Below are 18,571 nucleotides of genomic sequence, written 5' to 3' on the forward strand. Positions count from 1 at the left end.
TTCTCTGTATCTATGAAGCGCCTTGAGGCGACTTTTGTTGTGATTTGGCGCTATATAAATAAAATTGAATTGAATTGAATTGAATTGAAATCTAACAATGACATCAAAAAGATATGACCGCTCAATTCTATCAAAAGCCTTCTCCGCGTCAAGCGAAAGAATGGCTGTATCGTCCTGCTCACTTTGATTATGAAGAATGTTTAAAACTCGTCTTACATTATGAAAACCCTGTCTATGTTTAACAAATCCATTTTGATCATCCCCTATAATAACTGGAAGAATACTTTCTAATCTTTTAGCAAAAATTTTACAAATAATTTTAGTGTCTGTATTGATTAAGCTTATAGGACGCATATTTTCACACTTATTATTTAGTTTTCCAGGTTTAGGAAGCAGTATTATCAGGGACTTCCTTAATGAGTCAGTAAGATTGCCATTATTAAAACATTCTATATACATATCTAAGAGGGGCTGTGCTAATTTATCTTTAAAATATTTGTAAAGGTCAATTGGCAATCCATCTGGACCAGCTGTTTTGCCAGCATTTAAGGAGTTTATTGCATCTATAATTTCATGTATACTAATTTGCCTATCAACATTTACTTTGTCTTTTTCTGAAATTTTTGGTATTTCAAGTTTATCTAGAAATAAAGATTGCATTCTAGTTACATTATTGAGTTCAGAGTTATATAGCGTTTCATAAAATCTTTTAAATGCATTATTTATCTCTAATGGGTCTACTATAGTATTACCATTTGAATTTTCTAATTTTGTAATTGCCTTTTCAGATTCCATCTTTTTTATACGCCATGCCAGGAGTTTGCTGGGTTTTTCACCTTGGTCATAGAATTGTTGCTTTAATCTCAATAAATTAACAGCTGCTTTTTCACTTGTCATTTCATTATATTGCGTTCTCAATAGTAATAATTCTTTTACAATATACTCATTGTTTTGACCTGATTGAAAGCTAATCTCTTCTAACTTTTTTATTCTTACTTCCAGATATTTTATCCTTTGATTTCTTTCTCTTGTTTTATTACTAGTATAGCTTATAATTTGCCCTCTTAAGTATGCTTTAAAGGCTTCCCATCTTACACTTGCCGATGTTTGATCTGAGTTATGTTCAAAGTATTCATTAATTTGCTTGCCTAAAAACTCAAGAAACTGTTTATCCTGCATCCACTTCAGTTGAAACCTCCATTCAAATCGAGTCTTGATCAGTTTTGGTTCTATGAGAGTCAAAGTAACGACTGCATGGTCCGAAATTACTATTTCCTTATACTGGCAATCTTTTATAAAATCTTTTTATAAAATTTTTTCTGATTTTTAATTAAAGTGAATCCCATTGTGTCTGTGAAGGTTCTCAGTCATCCAGGTCATCGTAGTCAAGATATCACATCATGAGAACCTGTTTCTGGGTTCACTGCCCAGATATCTTGTTATAGGCATGTACACAGCTACCGGGAGAAACCTGAAAGATCTATCCTTGTGCATTGACAGACAAGAATTTCAAGAAGGATATACTCTGTTCATGTTCAATATGAGTCCTTCAGATGACAGCCAAGCCTTATCACTGATAATAAATGGCAACTTGAGACTTGAAATGCGCTTCAGAGTCCCGCTGCCTCACACAACAACGCTGATCGTTTATGCTTGTTACGATTCAATTCTCAAGATCAATTCAAAAAGACAAGTTTCGGTTGATTATTGCTGATAGGTTTCTGTTTTTTCTTGAGTCATGAACAATCATCAGTTGGAGAGTATCATGAGGCTGCTAGTCAGTGACAGATTCTACGGCGTTTTGTCGTCAGCTGAGTTACTGATGTTACTCAAACGTTTGTTTAAACGGCCTGCATATCTGATCATAAATACAGATCCAAGGAATAAACCTGGAACTCACTGGCTAGCGATTTCATTAGAAGAAGATGGAGCTGCCAGTTTTTATGATTCGTTCAGATTCCCACCGGAATGCTTTTACCCCAAAAGCATTCTAACATTTTTGAAAAAGCATGCTGATCGAGTATCTTTCCATGAAAGGACTTTTCTATCAATGAGTTTTTATGAACTACACCTTTTTCCCCCCTTTTTTTTTTAACCAAAGAAGGAGTAGCGTTCTAGACATCTCACTTTAAGTCCACATTTTAAGTCTAGATTTTACATTTTAGAGACATAAATAAGGATCTTTTAACAAACGTGTTCCCATGTGTTAGGTTTTGTATTGTTGATTATCATTTATGCTTAGAAATATCTACTTATATATGCTTAGAGTTTTATAATTAGTTTTAGATTGGTAGAGGTTTGATCCTTGATAGTCTGCAAACTTTGTGTGCATTAGAGAGCACTCTGGGAGCATGGGAGAGGTCGTACCTTGTCTTATTGTTTTATGGTAGGATTAACGTAGCTATATCTGTCTTAGTCTAAGTGCCTTTTGGTTTGATGAACTGTTGGATTTCCAGACCAGCAGGTTTAGGGAAGTCACACTCTGACCCCACACACACACACACACACACACACACACACACACACACACACACACATACACAAAGGCAAGGTACTCTGTGTGTATGTATACATCATATGTTAATGAACCTATGCATATTCATGTAACCTCAATAAAAGAGCAGTGTTACGGGGGAGCGGACGAGAGCAACTGGGTTCAAGCGAAGGAACGGCGTTTGTCCAGTTCTCTCCCGTGCACGAGAAACATTAAGAACTTTGCCTACTTCGTGTCTTGCTTGCTGTGTAATTATATTGTCTTCAACGTTCCATCGAATAGGTTCAAGCTACAAACCTATCACCATGTTATGATGTAATCTTGTTTTCTAAATTCAAACGTGCCTTTACCATTAAAGACTGTCTTTTTTTTTCCTTCTCTTATTTTCTTTCCTTTCTTCTGTGTATATTCATAGCACTCCTTGTTATGCATTTCATGCATGTGTTATTTTCAGACATATGGGGGTTATGTTACCCCCCCTCCTCCTCATCAGTAATGATCTAGTTCGGTATTTACTTGGACGTGACTTAGCCAATTAACCAATACCTACCTATTATATGTCAGCTGACCTATCTATGAAGTTTTGACTGGTTAATTTGTAATTTTTTCTGTTTCCTGTCTTGTATTTAAGCAATTTTTTTAAATATTTTACTATGACCCTGATGAAGGCCACAAGCCAAAACGTGTTGGTCAATTATTAAAGTTGTTCATCTTCCCTCAAGCGATGCTGGAGTTCCTGCTTTGTGAATTCTTTCATCCTCTCCATGCATCTTGGAAGCCAGTGAAGTTGTGCCAGAAAATTTTTTTGCCATGAAAGACAGATGAAAGCCACGCTGTCTACAGTATGCGGTCATACGTTCATGGGAGAAAATCCTGTTTGTTATTTCACAGGCACTCCCCATTATGCCTTGATAATATTGTGCATTATTGGGTATATCGTCTGGAGGCGGGAAATTCAAAATTTGTCTAATTTCAACCTTATTAAATTTATTTCTCACAACTATAGAGGGCTGTGGTGAGCCTTGTTGAAACAAACGATCGCGATGATGGTCTACAGGGCTGTCTTGGAGTGGCTCATTTGCAGGTAATTGCACATTGCTTTGGGAAAAGCCCAAGGCGATTGCTGGTTATGAGAGTCATTGAAACAGCTTTCATTTAACCTATTTATCTGGCTTAACAACTCTAGGGGTATTTAAACCTCATCCCGTCTTTCTGCCAAGACAGCTAAAGCCTGGATAAGAGCAGAGAACGGGTCAGAAGAGGAAATGTTTTGAGTTAGGCAGCTTTAAGAATGAGCAACGTTTGACTGTTTGACGTTTCACTGCAGGTCGCTGCGTGCGCATGTGCCCTGGCACTATTTGAAACCTGCTGGTCCGGGATCAGAGACCAGCTGAAGGGATTCTGCTGACCTGATATCAGGACATGTGACAGGAAGTGTGGATTTAAACAGCTGAGATTGAATGCACCTCCAAACCTCACAACCTTTTCCTTTTAAAGATGTCATAACACTGATTAAAATAAAGTATGTGTGTGCAAGGGAGGTAGGTGAAAATGTGAATGTGAGAGGATGGTGGTCAACCATCCACAGAGAGGTGAAGAAGAAAGAGCAGGCAGGAGTGGGTTTGCAGTGAGACCTGCTGTTATGGTTTGGAAGACGCTCATCATCTTCACCATAAATTCATGAGGTATTTTCTGTAACGTCAACACATAGAAAAAAAAATTAAACGCAGAGGTGTCAAATTGTGTGTGAGGAGACAACAGGTCATTTGCTTTAAGAAAAAATCTTTTATTTCAAGAAGGCATTTTAACCTGCAGATGTTATTGACATACAGATGTGAGGAAACACCTGTGAAGTAAGCCTGAGAACATCTATCCTGAGTGGCACTCACAGCGTTAAAGAGGAGCCCGTCTTCAGATTAAAGTCCATTCACTAATTCAAGAACTGAACCGAAGATCAAGTTTAGCTTCAACCGCAAAAAAAAACAAAAACAAAAAAAACCCAGCCCAGCTCGGAGGCAGAACAAATGCCGAATGCATGGCCCTTTATTTTGGTAAGCAACAATGATGTATTCGAACTGCACTTTATGAAGTCACTTTATCGTGTCTGATCAAATAAAGCCACTTAAACTGTTTCAGCTGCTGTTGAAAGTCCTAAAGAACCAAAAGCATGTCTGTTTTTTCTCTTGGTAACTTCCTGCAGGGTTTCTGGTCCAATTAAAAACCACCGAAGCTGCAACCAGATGCCATCAAAACAGAAAACCACCTGAAACTGAGCTGCTGTCAAAAATAACACTAGGTGGTCGAGGTGAAACATGACACTCAGCTCGGCCAGTTTCCTGTTGGACAAAAACAATTCAGCACCTTGGCAAGTTGCCTTTTATTTTGAAAGTATCCATGTATAATGCCTTTTTTCTTGAAAGGTTTCATAGGTAATGAGAAGTTTCACTTCCTGCTGCTGGTGTATGTCATTTCAGAATAAAATCCCTGTGTGTGGATGGTGTGAAAGAAGGGAGGCATTCACACAATGGGTGGCGACCACTGCTTTTACTGGTTTTACTGGTCTGACAGGTAAATACATTTTGATGATCAATAATGAGGCTACAGTCCTCAGCAGAGAGGCACGAAGAAGAACCCCACCCCCCCAGCCAGAGTCACGCTCAGGCTCCGTCTACTTCACAGCAACAAAAACAGACACTCAGAGATCAATTGTTTCTGATATCCAATCAATAATTGATGAAGTTCACCTGATGGGAGGGATCAGTTCCTTTCCCCTCCTACGGATTTGTAGACCATCATTTATCCAAAGAACGCAAACAGGTGTTCACTTTCAAAAACTTGCCACTGTCCCATTGAAGGGACTTTGACCAAAATGCTGCTTTTAAATGCGGCTTCCTGATTGGTTCAGAGCATCTCATGTGTCCCATTCCCCCCAAAATGTGTTTGGCAGATGTCTGAGGGGAGCGGTCAGAGCAAACACGCTGCCATCAGACCCACCGCATCATTCGCCATTTTGATAGATGAACAGATGGAGGAGGCGGAGCGTGAGTGTGACAGTCAGTCATAGTCCACAACCAATCAGCTCGCTCAGCTGCTGATAGTCCAAACTTCCTGTTCAATTATTTCCCTCAAGACAAAAGCAGACGAGACAGGGGAAAAAAAAAAAAAAAAAAAAGCAACTTAAGTTGAGTTTGTGCTTCAGTCTATCAGAATCAATAACTGATCAGCTGATCAATAACTGAAAGGTTGCATCAGACTTCTGGTCTGTAGCTCACTGGCTCCGCCCCCAGGCACACCAGAACTGCTTGGCTTCATCCTTTCAGCCAGCAGCAGAAACCTGATTTTTCTTTATTGAATATTATTGATAATCAGTTAATTATTTGATCAATGAAGTGAAACCACTCAGGCCTGGTGTGTACCATGTGGCAGCAGCTTCCTGCTGTCAGGGCTTATATTATGAAGCTTTTTCCTCTATGGACAAACGGATTCAGGTTTTACATGAAGTCTGAATAAACTCATCACGTAACAACACGTTCATGTTAGAAGGGTTTTCAAGATAAATAAAATGTCTGTTAACGCCATGCATTTTATTTTGAAAATCCTCCGGTAACAGCAGAGCTCTGATGAGCCAATTGATCGATCAGCTTTGTTTGAAGAATCAAAGAAAAGGCTGATGTTTGAGAAAGAGACAGTCGGGTTTATTGATTAGAGGGGGGGGAAAAAAAAAGTTTCTGCTTCAAGCTTCATTTGTTCAGGGTGTTGCTTTCGGTTTCCATGGTGATGGACCTCCAACCTCAGACACCGTCTAAAGAAAAACCATCCATACTCCACCCCCCCAAAAAAACAACAAAAAAAACAAACAAACAAACAAAACAAAAACAAACAAAAACAAAAAAAAAAAAACCCAGCAGAATAAATTATCGCATCCCTGCCCTCTGTTCACGTGACCTGCAGGGAGACGCCACCCTCAAGCTAATCAATGAGTTTAAAAATCAAATAAAACCTGTTCATTCGATCAATGAGCTGATCAGCTGTCTCACAGGTGAGGCGATGTCAGTAGCCTCAGGACGGCTGCTGCCGGCAGTCTGCACTCTGTGAGGGGGGACAGTCTGTGTGGGAGGGGCACTCTGAGGGCCCTGCCTCCTCCAAGGCTCCCTCTGCCTTTGAGGGCCCCACATCCTCTGAGGGCCCCACCTCATGCTGCTCTGTGATTGGAGGAGCTGGTGCAGGTTTAAATTCTACAGAAATAGAGTTTGGATCTTGACCTCCAAAGGCTCCGCTCCCACCTAAGGACCTCCCTCCTACTGCTCCCCCTCCCATCCAGAACTCGGCCACCACATTGATCTCAGCTGGCCCCTGATCGCTGCTGGCTCCCGCATCCACTGACGACGTCAGGGCTTCAGTGAGGATGGCAGCTGTGTGAGCGACCCAGTTCAGCTCCGCCCTCACCTCCCCGCTTCCTGAGGCTCCACCTTCCGCAGGGGACGGAAGGGAATCTGTCTGAGGCCCTGGCTCAGCTCCACTGGTCGGCCCTGGTTGGGGGGCATTGGCGGGTCCCGTTCCAGCGGCGGCAGTGCCAATGTTGTTGTTGAGGTTATCCTGCAGAGCCGTCTGGTTCTGACCAGCCTGCTGGTTCTGCAGGAGCATCTCCTGGATCCGGATCTGCTGCAGGATTGCCGGAAGCTCGTAGTGATGGAAGAAATAGATCATGGAGTGCTGCGAGAGGACAAAAATGTTAGATTTACTGTCTGAGGGGAGGGGCTTAGCACAGGCATGAGGATGACGACACTTACCTGGATGAAGAGCCAGGAAGTGACGAGGGCGAGGCTGCTGTACTGGCCATTGAAGCGGTAGTGGTAGGCGTAGAAGGCGAAATGGTAAAGGTAGAAGAACCTGCAGGGAGAACAGATCACATGATCAGTCTTGAAGGTCTGCAGGCTGACAAGAGACATTCACAATAAAAATGGCCAAAGCCCGATTGATCTGTTTATTGATCAAATGACCAGGAACCCTTTTAACTTAATTCTGTAACAATGACCTCACACACAGAAAGTGACCTCACCTGAGCCAGTGGCGTTTGCTGGTGTTTGTGTGGCAGCAGATGGCGTCGTACTGATCTGCCAACCACACGATGAGGATAATGTAGAATGCAGTTGTTGTGTCATTGAAGAACTCTGACATGATGGCCTCCATGCCTGAGACAGAAAGTGACATCACAGGTCAGCTTTAAATGTAAGCCACACCCCCCAACCAAGGCTAACGTCCATCCAGTCTGTTTACAAACATTTTTTAATTTGACGCTCGTTTTTATTGCCAGGAACCTTCAGTACTTTGACTTTAATCTTTATTGAAACTGAACAAACAGGATCACAAAAAAACAACAAAAAAAACAAAAAACAAAAAACAAAACATCAGGTCACCTGGAGGTCACTACAGAGTGTCGGTACAGCAGAGTCACGAGCTGCTCTGAGATCAGCCGACTGACAATCAGGCCTGAGCAATCTGTGATTGACAGACGCAGCTACACAAACAAGCTCAATAAAAGCTTTTAAAAAATAAAAAATAAAAAAATAATAAAAAATATGCAGTCACACAACTCCAGTGTAAGGCTGCTAACACTGGAGTCATGTGACCTCTCACTTTTGTAAAGTGAGCAAGCTAGCTGCAGCATTTTGGACTGACTGTAAACAGCATCACAGCAGACATGCAGGCCCTAACCTGCACAGTACCTGCTCACCTTAGATCAGATTTCTATGTAGCGCTGAGCAAGTTTAAATTCAGTTATTTTTAATCTTTACTATCAAACCATAGTTTTTATTCTCTCGCTGCTTTCTATTTATTTATTTTATTTTATTTAGAAAGATGCCAGATTATAGCCTTGGGCTAATTTCCATCTGCAGACCCTCTGGCAGGTTTGTGTTAAACACAAGTTAGTAAAAACATACAGAGACATTATTTACAGGTCATGTGACAAGGACAAAAACAGTGATCACATTATACTAGAACCAACAATGACAAGAAGAGTGGACACAGAGGACAATATAGATAACAATAACGGAAACACATCAATTATATTGCACAAACCCCAGTATTGCACATGCCCTGACTGTCCTGATATTGCACTGACCCATTACACTAATAGTCGTTTCCTTTTTTGTAACACAATAACTCTTTCACGTCCAATATAAAGCATGATTATTAAACATGATCACATGTTTGTGTGTCCCTCAGCCGCCCTTTTAACTGACTCTTAAAGATGGGTAGACTTGTACTTTCCCTCACTGACAGTGGAAGACTATTCCAGAAGCTCACTCCCTGATATGACAGAGCATTCTGTGAAAAGTAAACTAAAAAGTATTTACTCAGCCATAAAACTACTGACTGGAATTAAGATGCTTGTGTCCAGATTAACCTAAGATGTTTCTGAGGAATTTATCACATCATTTTCACAACAGTGTTGCATTTTACTGATATATTTTTATAATCTTTAAAGATTTTTATAACCCTTTGATAACATCTCTGGAGCAGGGGGAACACTTTTCTTTGGTAGAGGAGTCATATGAGCTATGAAATACCCCTCTATGATTTGTCAGATGCTGCCACCCTTTGATGTGAAGGGGCACGTGGGCCTGGGTTGATAACAGGCCCCACGCAGCCGCTTATCCTGACTGCCAGTGTTAGGGTAAGGGAAGCCAGATAACGGAAAGAACTCGGCCACGCGTCAGGACCCAGGTGACAGAGGTTCAGAAGCGTCCTCAAACAGAATGGGATCTGGACTCACCTACGAGGGCCAGGATGACAGTGAGCAGAGGGGCTGCTGGGAAGGCAATGGTCATGTTCATCTCCAACATCTGCAGGAGGTCAACTGTAGGGGGTGAGAGAGAGTCAGAATAGACCTGAGGCTCGGGTTCAAAGGTCAACACTGAATGGTATGAGGAACTGACCAATGAAGACGAAGATCTGGTGGTGAGAGTATCTGAGCAGCATGGACACCGACAGAGTCTGAAACGGAGAACGCGAGACTCAGTCGTGACATCGTGCGACTGAACGAACCCGAACGATCAGTGTGGGTCATTTACTGTATTTGTACTTACAAATATGACCATAATGACAAAGGCGGCCAGGTAGGAGGTCCTGGCCATCCACATGCTGACAAAGCGGTAATGCTCACCGGAGACCACGTTCCTCAGGAATCCTGCAGAGAACCACACAAACACCTGAGCTGTGTCACATGACTGGAAGTAAACACCTGCTCTCTAAATCCAATCAGTGAATGTAGCATCACACCAAAGTGCCCTGCCCCACCCTCCATTTACAGCGCCCACCCCACCTTTGTTCTCCTCATTCTCGGCGAGCGCCTTCACGCTCGACATCAGGATGTCATCGTAGCCCAAAAACTCATCGAGCAGGAAACGACTGAAGCCATCTCCGAAACACTCGTCCTTCATCGGATCTGCAAACAGACACAGACGCGGTTAGGGTGTGCAAGTTGGCCAACGCTGAGGTCATGTGACACGGCGGCTCAGAGTCTGACCAAGTGTGACGACCATGACAGGGATGTTGAGTCTCTGTCTGGTGCTCTGAGAGAGGCGCAGGAAGCCATACTCCAACGAGTACTCCACGATGTACTCCTCCTGAGGCCACACTGCGACAATGAACAACAAAGTAAACAACCACATCAGAAAAACACAAAAATAAATACATACAATCTTAAATTGTGAAACATTAAACAGCTAAGCAGGTGTTTCTGGACTGAATAAGGAGGCGGAGTTAAAGGAGGTGAGGTGGCAGGGGTGGGGTGGAGAACGGTTTACCTGCTCGGGTCATCATCTCCAGCTCAGACACTGAGTCCTGCAGCGGCTGCATACCTTTAGTGGTCTGGCTAAATGAGACGTCCTGGCTGTCGTTGGCTCCTCCTCCTCCTGAAGCTCCTCCTCCTCCTGCACCAACCAGAGATGGCTTCAGGCGGGGCTCGATGTCCAACTCAAACTGCAGCAGGACAGCAAAAGGTTTTGAGGGTCATTTCTGCTTTTAATCTGAGAGTATCCAGGGAGTAATATGAATACTGGCAGTCATCACATTACTCTGGCTTGAGGGAGTGCAGTCAATGGGACACTGAGCAACGCTCATCACAAACCCCAACTGTGGGTTTCATACAAAAGGCTCCCGGTACCCTGTTGTTGCTAAGGAAACGTGTATTCACCAACCAGTTTGCAAGTAGTTGCAAACTGGCTGGTGAATACACATTTCCTTACACATTTTGTTCCACCAAAAACATCCCTTTGATTGCTGACCTCCGACAGAACACGGCGATGGGAGGAAGACAGGACGAAAGAGTCATTTGGAGGTTGTAGTAGTTGTGTTCTTCCAGCGATCGGGATCAGTGCAAGATCCCGACTCGGGGCCCGTGTGCGCAAGGCCTGAAGTAGCCAATAGCAGTTTAAAGTTCACCTGAGTCAGGTGTTCGGGGTAGTTAAGTCCCCAGATACACAGAACTACTCTGAGCTCACACACCACCAGAGGGCACACCTGCCAACAAGTGTTTTACCGCCATCCTCTTATTACTACTTTTCGTTTCTATTGGAAACCCAAAATCTGTGTGACTCTCAAACTTTATGAAGACCCACACACACACACTAAACACTTCTGACTCACAGGGAAAACAAGAAGTGACATAAGCAGAGGATTTAGAACTCGCTGCAGCTCTGCAGGACCAGGATGCGAACGTGATTCAGAATTCTGATGCTAAAGAGGAAGCGCTGTTAAGGTCTGTCACTTCCTTTCAGCTCACCTGCTCCAAGCCAAGCTTGTTTACACCTGTGCAGGTGAGCTGGCTGTCTGATGCTGTGGTTTAACACTAGAATCACCAACACCAGTGATGGCAACGACATCATTTCTGTTAATTTTCTTCTAAATTTAAGTAAAATTTGAAAAAAAAACAAACAAACAAACAAACAAGTATTTAAGGTTAATTTTAGGGATTTTATTAGTTTTATAAATTTATATATATTTTCATTACAGATTTTAAAGTTCAAATACAAAAAAGAATAAACAGAGTACAACAAATAACATCTAACACATCTAAAAAATCCAACTATTACAGACGAACGTTATCAAAGTTCAATGTGTGTGCATGTGAGAGAGAGTGAGAAAAAGTGAGAGAGATCACCTGCACTGAGCTGTTGTCAAACATCTCCACAGTCATCTCCTCCTCTTCCACTTCTTCGTCGGGCAGCATCGCAAGGCTGAGCCCGCCCATTGCCAGCCCCCCTCCTTCCTCCTCGGCATCCAGCTCATCATGGAGGCTCGCCGAGTCGTAGTGCTGAAGGAAGATGGGTGCCCGGCTCGAGTTTCTCTGGATCTCAACCCGCAGGATGCCGTCACGGGGCCAGCGCTCCCTTACCACCTCTAGACAGTTGATGGGTGAGCGAGAGAAGGCAATGTGGATGTAGGCAAGGATGAAGAGGACGAAGAGTGCCTGAGGACGGGTTAGAGAGATGTCAGCGAGCGCTGGTTGTGTCACCGTAATCTCATTTCTGCATCAGTGAGTCTCTCACAGCAACCAGAGTTTATAAAATACGTCACCAATAAAATAAAAACTAGGGGTGCAACGATACACAAAATTCACGATTCGGTTCGATACTTTGGTGTCATGGTTCGATTTTTTTTTCCCATACAAAAAAAAATGTTCATGCCTTTTTAATTTGTCATTTATTAAAATTATAAATATATATTTTAACTCAAAAGTGCAGTTTTTAAATTTAATGTTGCTGAAACAACAAAATAATTAAAATAATAAATCTGATCGAGAAATCACTCAGCTTTGGAAAAGAGAGTTTATTACAGAGAAATGTCTCTTTCCAAAATAAAAGCTATACTATACGCTTCTTCTGGGCTATATTCTCAGCAGCATATTAAACATATCAGGTCCCCATAAGGAGAATCATGTGCTAATGGCTGTCTAAATGACTTGGGTAAAGTTTGTAACATGCGTGCTTGTTGTTTTTGTCTGCTTCCACTTGTCTTTGCACTAGGATGATGTCGGTGTAAACGTGCAGTCATATTCGTTGTGTTCCCACTAGTGCTGTCAGCGTTAATCTCGTTAAAATGACATTAACGCCATAACGCGGCAAATCTCCGTTAACGAGTTACCGCGGCTCGCCCCGTGCGTGGGGCTGGACAGCGTTAGCACGTTAGCACGTTAACAAGCTAACTGCGCTAACGCACTAGTTCCCACCAATTGATGCATTGCGTGGCACATCCGACATACTGTTTTACTTTTGTCCATGATGCGCTTACCATCAGGGTCATGCTTCACATGAAAACCAAGATAGTTCCAAACGCCAGATCTGAATGAGGGTGGGGGAGGTTCAATTTCGGGTAGCGTTGAGGTAGTTGCCATGTTGCAACGAGCTTAGCTTCTGTCTTGCTAGCTTGTGCTGCGCTCATTGGATCTGCCCTGACAGTGCAGCCTAGGCGGAGTAGTCGAATGCAGATCCACTGAGCGCTCAACACAGACAGCATCGTCAGAAGAAAAGTTGATAAAATAAATAATATTTTTGTATTGTTCGATACATATGCGTACCGAACCGAAAGCACTGTATTGAATGGTTCAATATCGATACGAGTATCGTTGCACCCCTAATAAAAACAATAAAATGTACACATCAAAATCAATAAATGTCCTCTGATCAAAGAAAGTAAACATCTGGAACCTGTCTGCAGAGTCACCAAAGACCCTTCCTCTGTGGGTTAGCAATCGTTTCTGGTCTCTGTGTAAAGCAATTCTGCTGGCTCCTCACAGCTTCACCTACATCATTCGCAACATAAACCTGCCCACTGAGCATGCTCAAATGTCTGAGACAACGCTCTGTAAGGACACCGCTGACTCCACAGAGGAACCAGCTTGTATCGGGACCCTGTCCCCTACCTCATTCACGCTACTAAAGGAACAGGCTGCTGAGAGACTTCCCATAATACTCTAAGGGTTTCTTCTCCACTTCCTGCCACCCCCAACCCACTTCCCTTGCTGAGCCTGGCTCTATTGTAGATAGAACTTCCTTCTAACAGGTTCTTCCCCTCCACTGTGCTGTTATACCACGTGCTGCTCAGATGTGGGTCATCTGATCGTCTAGGTTTCCTCTTCTGTTTTGCAGACTTTACGTTGCAGAATAAAAGCATGTAAATAAAGTTTAACTGAATTATTTGTGGAGAGGAGTCACCTGAAACATCTGTGATCACCTGAAACACCTGACCATTACCAATACTGTGACGTGTTCCTGAGATCACTATTCAGAAACAGACTGACTGATCAGTAATGTGATTACATCCTGCTGACAGGTGAGCTGTGCCCCACCTTGAGCAGAACGAAGAACTCAAAGACCCTCCTGAAGGACGGAGGGAATAGGCGTGCGTAGGTGACGGCCATCTTGAAGAAGAGCGCATGGAAGAGGCGGTCGCGGACATTGATGAGGGGGTTCTGGTTCAGGTTGGGATTGCGGAGGCGGTTGGGTCCCATGTTGTTGTTGTTGTTGTTAAGCGGGACATTGTTGTTGTTCGCCTGGTTCTCCGACATGGCTGCGATTGCCCGTCGTTTCTGCTCGTGCTCAGAACTCACCACCGCCAATGACGACTCTAGGTCAACATGGCTGCTACTGCGTCCTCAGAGCGAAGGTCAAGACCTGAGTGCCGCACCTGGAACACACAGATGAACTCACTGATGACTACAGTCAGGGGGCAGAGCCTCAACCACCTCTGAAAACAGATCATTAAGGGATTTAGGTTCTCAGCTCAGAGCTGCAAACAATCAGTCACCTTTATTCCGATCAATAACTTTACACTAAACACAAGTATTGATTAACATGGCTTGTTTAGATAAAGTCATCTCAGTAATCACCAACAACCGATCCAACCTTTCATCCAATCAGATGACATGAGATCAATAACCTGCAGGTATTTTTATTTTTTTTAAATCAGATCAAAGAAACCGAGACACTGATGATCTAATCTCTGTGCTTTAGGAGCTGAACCTGCTTGACACCAAAAGCCATTAGAGGTGTCAGCATCTGACCAATCACAGTTAGTGTTCAGTGCGCTGTCAGAGTGGCTGATTTTAGTACAGAGAAAGACTGAGCTGAAGAACTTAACCCCCACCTCCCCACGGCAGTACTTTATTTTTTCTCAGCACTGCAGAGTCTGTACCGAGCAAGGCTAGCAAAGAGAACTGATACCAAAAACTATCGATTACTTTCCTCTGCATCAATAACAGCAGCGTCAGCCTCAACTTCTCGAGCTGACACAGCTCCTCCCATCACTAGCAGCAGGTGGACAGTAGTAAACCTGGAGAAGCACCTCAGAGACTGTCAGTCCATCTTTAGGAGGAATTTCATGAATTCAGAGAAGCTCCTATTTTATTAAACATTTACCTGCCTGCGACACGTTAGTGTTAGGATTAGCTCTTCCCCCATCCTAACTGTTATCATTAAGCTAGGAGATGACATTAAAGTGGGAGTGAGGCAGGAAACAGACAGGCTCAATTTAATGACCGCTAGGGATGAGAATTGTAAAGGTTCTTGTAAAAGGACCAGTTCCCAGTTGTCCAATTCCTTAGAATTCCAGGACCTATCGATTCCGCTTACGGATTCTTGTACTCACACTACGATCAGCTGATTTCAGTTCTTGTGTCAGAGGAAAATAGCAGCTCAGTCGTAATCGTAATTATGAGACATTGTGTTTCAGGTCATTTTAAGGAGTAACATGAAAGTAACGTAACGAGCAGTGTTGGGCAAGTTACTGTGAAAAAGTAATTATAGTTACTAGTTACTACTTCAAAAAAGTAACTGAGTTACAAGATTCTAAAAGTAATTAATTACTTGAAAAGTAACTATTGCGTTACTTTAAAAAAAAGAAAAAAAAAAGTTTAACCCTCTGGAGTCCAGGGTATAATTGGCCATTTTTGACTACTTTTGATGTTTTCCTCTACATTTCACCTTTAAAAACTATTTACTTTGCCTTGTTTGGTATCATTCTCTTCAGCACAACCTCATGTGTCTGGATTTACAGTTATGTTTTCATTTTGACATACTGTATTAACACAATTGAACACCATGTATATTGTTTATCATCACTCTGGTTTTACGTGGCCTATCAACACAATTTAAAACCTGGTATATATCACCTTGTTGCTTTGTCATCTTAAAGTGGTCGTGTGATTGGCTTACCATGACTACTTTATTCTTCCACAGCCAAACAGCAGCACTCATGCGATTGTTTTGCCCCCTTAGCTCCAGGTATTATGCCAAAAAGTGATCGTCGGGCAGAAAGTGACTGCCGCCTGCGGGAGCGCGCAGGCGGCAGTCACCGCATTTTCTTGTTAGTAACGGTGTTGTAACGATAGGAATAGTAATTACTTAGATTAATCGTTACTGAAAAAAAAGTAACGCCAATACTTGTAACGCCTTTATTCCCATCACTGGTAACGAGTAATGTAATGAATGACCTTCTCCAGAGAGTAATTAAGTCACACATTACATAGCTTTTAAGGAAAATATTCTGTGTAATATGAGTAATAGATTACTTTTGAGTAATGACTCCAGCACTGATCATAACAAAGAAAGGATCATGGACAGTCAACATGGACAAACATGTGACCCACAGTGTGCAGTTAATGTGCATGACTAATGTCTTTGATATGGTGGAGACTCTCAAAGCACAGCCAATAAGGAATCAAATCAATAAGTAATATCAATAATGGAATCAGAATTGCTAAATTCTTATAAATCTTCATCCCTAGTAACAGCAATAGTAAATAGTGAATAAGCCCATCCTAAAAACACAAGCAGTGAAATGACAGTGACAGATCAGTAGGAAACACGAAGTAGCAGAACTGCACCTGAGTGTGCACGTCAGGATCGCTTCATTTCATCTTCTCCCCTCCCAGCATCCAAAATCCGAGCTTCACATTGAGTCCGACCAGTATTTCTTACTACCGTGATTTCACGGGTAAAGGGGGCTGTTTTTAGAGGTTTAGATGTTTTCTGAGGGAACACTTAAATTCCTTCATGAAGGAAACTCCTGGAGCTCAGGTGAGCTCAGACTGATGATGATGATGATGATGATGGATAAGCTGTGGCAGCAGGTCAGGAGGTCTGCAAAAACCACAGACTGAGATCATCAGGATCTTCTGCATCCTCCAGCTGCAGCCTGACGATCTCCAGGTGAGACACCACAGACCAGCTTATCCCCCCCACCGGTACATGTAAATACTGATGACCTCAGGAAAAACATCTGAGACATGTGGTCCTTCAGCATCGGGTCAGCTGACTCATGTCTCCATTAATCTCACCTGTGAGCCACACACCTGAGGCCGCTCTCAATGACAGGTGTGAGAGGCTGTTCTTAGTGCGGGAACCTCAGCAGCCGCCCCCTCCTGGACATCAGAGAGCATGCAGCTCTACATCTTTATTTACAGTCTGTGAGGTCTCAGGTAAAACAGGAAGTGGCGTTTAGTGACTTTTTGCCATGAAAACAGCAGGATTGGGACCATAGGGCCACCATAACAAGACTTTGAGGGTCTCAGGCTGTGACATGATCGTTTGCCAGGTGACCAGCTCAGGATTGCAGGGGACTCCTGGACATTGAAGAACATGCAGCTACCTGTGAGAGTGGGAGGAACCTCTGAGCTCAGTCTGATCCTCACTAACTTCCTGTCTGAATAAAGTTTAACGAAAATAAATAAAGTTTCTCACTGCTCCACTTGCTGCACCTCAGGACAGGTGATGTGATCAGCTGATCGTCAGCCCGGAAATGTGGTGTGTGTGTGTGTGTGTATATTCTGATCAGCTGATCCTGATTGGCAGGCTCAGGTGTGTGGTGCTGCTTCAAGCAGATTACCCCCGCCACCCCGCGTGTGTAATCCATAGACACCCTCACCAGGGGCAGGTGACGCTGACTCACCTGTGCGCGGCCTCGTCGTTGTTTCTCTCGCTTACCCACGAACGCCACAGTTAGCCGTTAGCAGCGCTAGCAGCAGGGTTAGCTCTGCGGCTAAAGGCGGAGTCCGGAGGCAGCCGGATCGGACAGAACCGGGAGCCGTCTCGATCCCAGCCGACAGGTGAAGGGACGGAGGGTCCGGGTGCACGGAACCGGAGCACGAGGTGAGCTCAGAACCCGGAAACTGTGGCTAAACTGCGGCTAACACAAGCTAACAGAGGGTAAGAGTCTGACTACTGTCAGCGCGTCACTGAGACCGGAAATATACGTCCTAATACCGGAAGTAGTGAACCCCGGTTGAAGGTTCTTATATCCCTGAGCGCTGCCTGGCAGGCGCCTCGTGCTGGTCGAAAGCTTCAGCACGTTTATTAACGGTGAACAGCTGATATGTCACTGGTTACAGAGTCCAAAAACTGGGATTGAGCTGATGGAGGAGCCTCGGATGAGAAGGTGAGGGAAGAATCACAGAAGTAAGTTAAATGATGTGAGGCTGTGATCAGCTGACCTGCTGTTCTATGTGGATCTGAGACGTCACACTGAACAGCTGTTCTGCATCAGCCAATCACTGTAGAGTAACCAGCACTGAGCTGCCTGTACGGCGTGTTCTTCATATAACAGATCTAATGTCTGATTAAGACCTCTGAACAGCACATGGGAGCTTCTCTCAGAGACCCTGAGTATGTGTAAATACAGCAGCTGGACTCTCAGACCTGATGTGTGGCAAACTGCACATACACAGTTTGTGTTGCTCATATTTGCTGAGCTGACTAATTACCTCACACTTAAACATTACACAACTTCAGCTCCTGTCACACGTTTCTATATGTGAATGTTTCACTGGGACGAGATGAAGACGTGACGAAGCTGATGTCACACATCAGCATTACTTAACAGGTGTCTCCATTGCTGTCACTGGAAGCTAACTGATCGACTGGTTCACACATATTACAATGTAATCAGATTTAACCGTTCATTAACTGAAGGTGTTGGGTTGTTCCCACCCACTTTGACAAGGTGAACTCTGCCCATCAGGATGGAGGTCGCTCCATCAAGCAGAACAATAAAACATCTTCATACTTCATACTTTAG

General features: G+C 43.4%; 1 protein-coding gene across 2 annotated transcripts; it reads right to left on the reverse strand.

Annotated features, from left to right (window-relative positions):
- Positions 1–5,021: 5,021 nt before the first annotated feature.
- tmem259 (transmembrane protein 259) lies at positions 5,022–17,885 on the reverse strand. 2 transcript variants are annotated; one of them, XM_086283079.1, is made up of 12 exons: positions 17,447–17,885; positions 13,848–14,185; positions 11,661–11,969; positions 10,306–10,480; positions 10,026–10,136; positions 9,822–9,944; positions 9,586–9,686; positions 9,436–9,493; positions 9,273–9,356; positions 7,554–7,686; positions 7,285–7,384; positions 5,022–7,207 (listed from the first exon to the last, which is right to left on the reverse strand). In XM_086283079.1, the coding sequence occupies exons 2-12, from the start codon at positions 14,064–14,066 to the stop codon at positions 6,554–6,556; spliced, it is 2,067 nt and encodes a 688-aa protein (XP_086139205.1). In that variant the 5' UTR covers positions 14,067–14,185; positions 17,447–17,885; the 3' UTR covers positions 5,022–6,553. The 2 variants fall into 2 exon arrangements, with proteins under 2 accessions (XP_086139205.1, XP_086139206.1); XM_086283080.1 differs by having other exon boundaries at positions 10,360–10,480; positions 17,447–17,883.
- Positions 17,886–18,571: the final 686 nt, after the last annotated feature.

This window comes from Aulonocara sp. 'chitande type north' Nkhata Bay, linkage group LG23 (genome assembly GCF_057382095.1).
Source record: "Aulonocara sp. 'chitande type north' Nkhata Bay isolate Kocher_YH1m ecotype deep benthic linkage group LG23, A_spYH_male_GT1.1, whole genome shotgun sequence".
In the NCBI taxonomy this organism is placed as follows: Eukaryota; Metazoa; Chordata; class Actinopteri; order Cichliformes; family Cichlidae; genus Aulonocara; species Aulonocara sp. 'chitande type north' Nkhata Bay.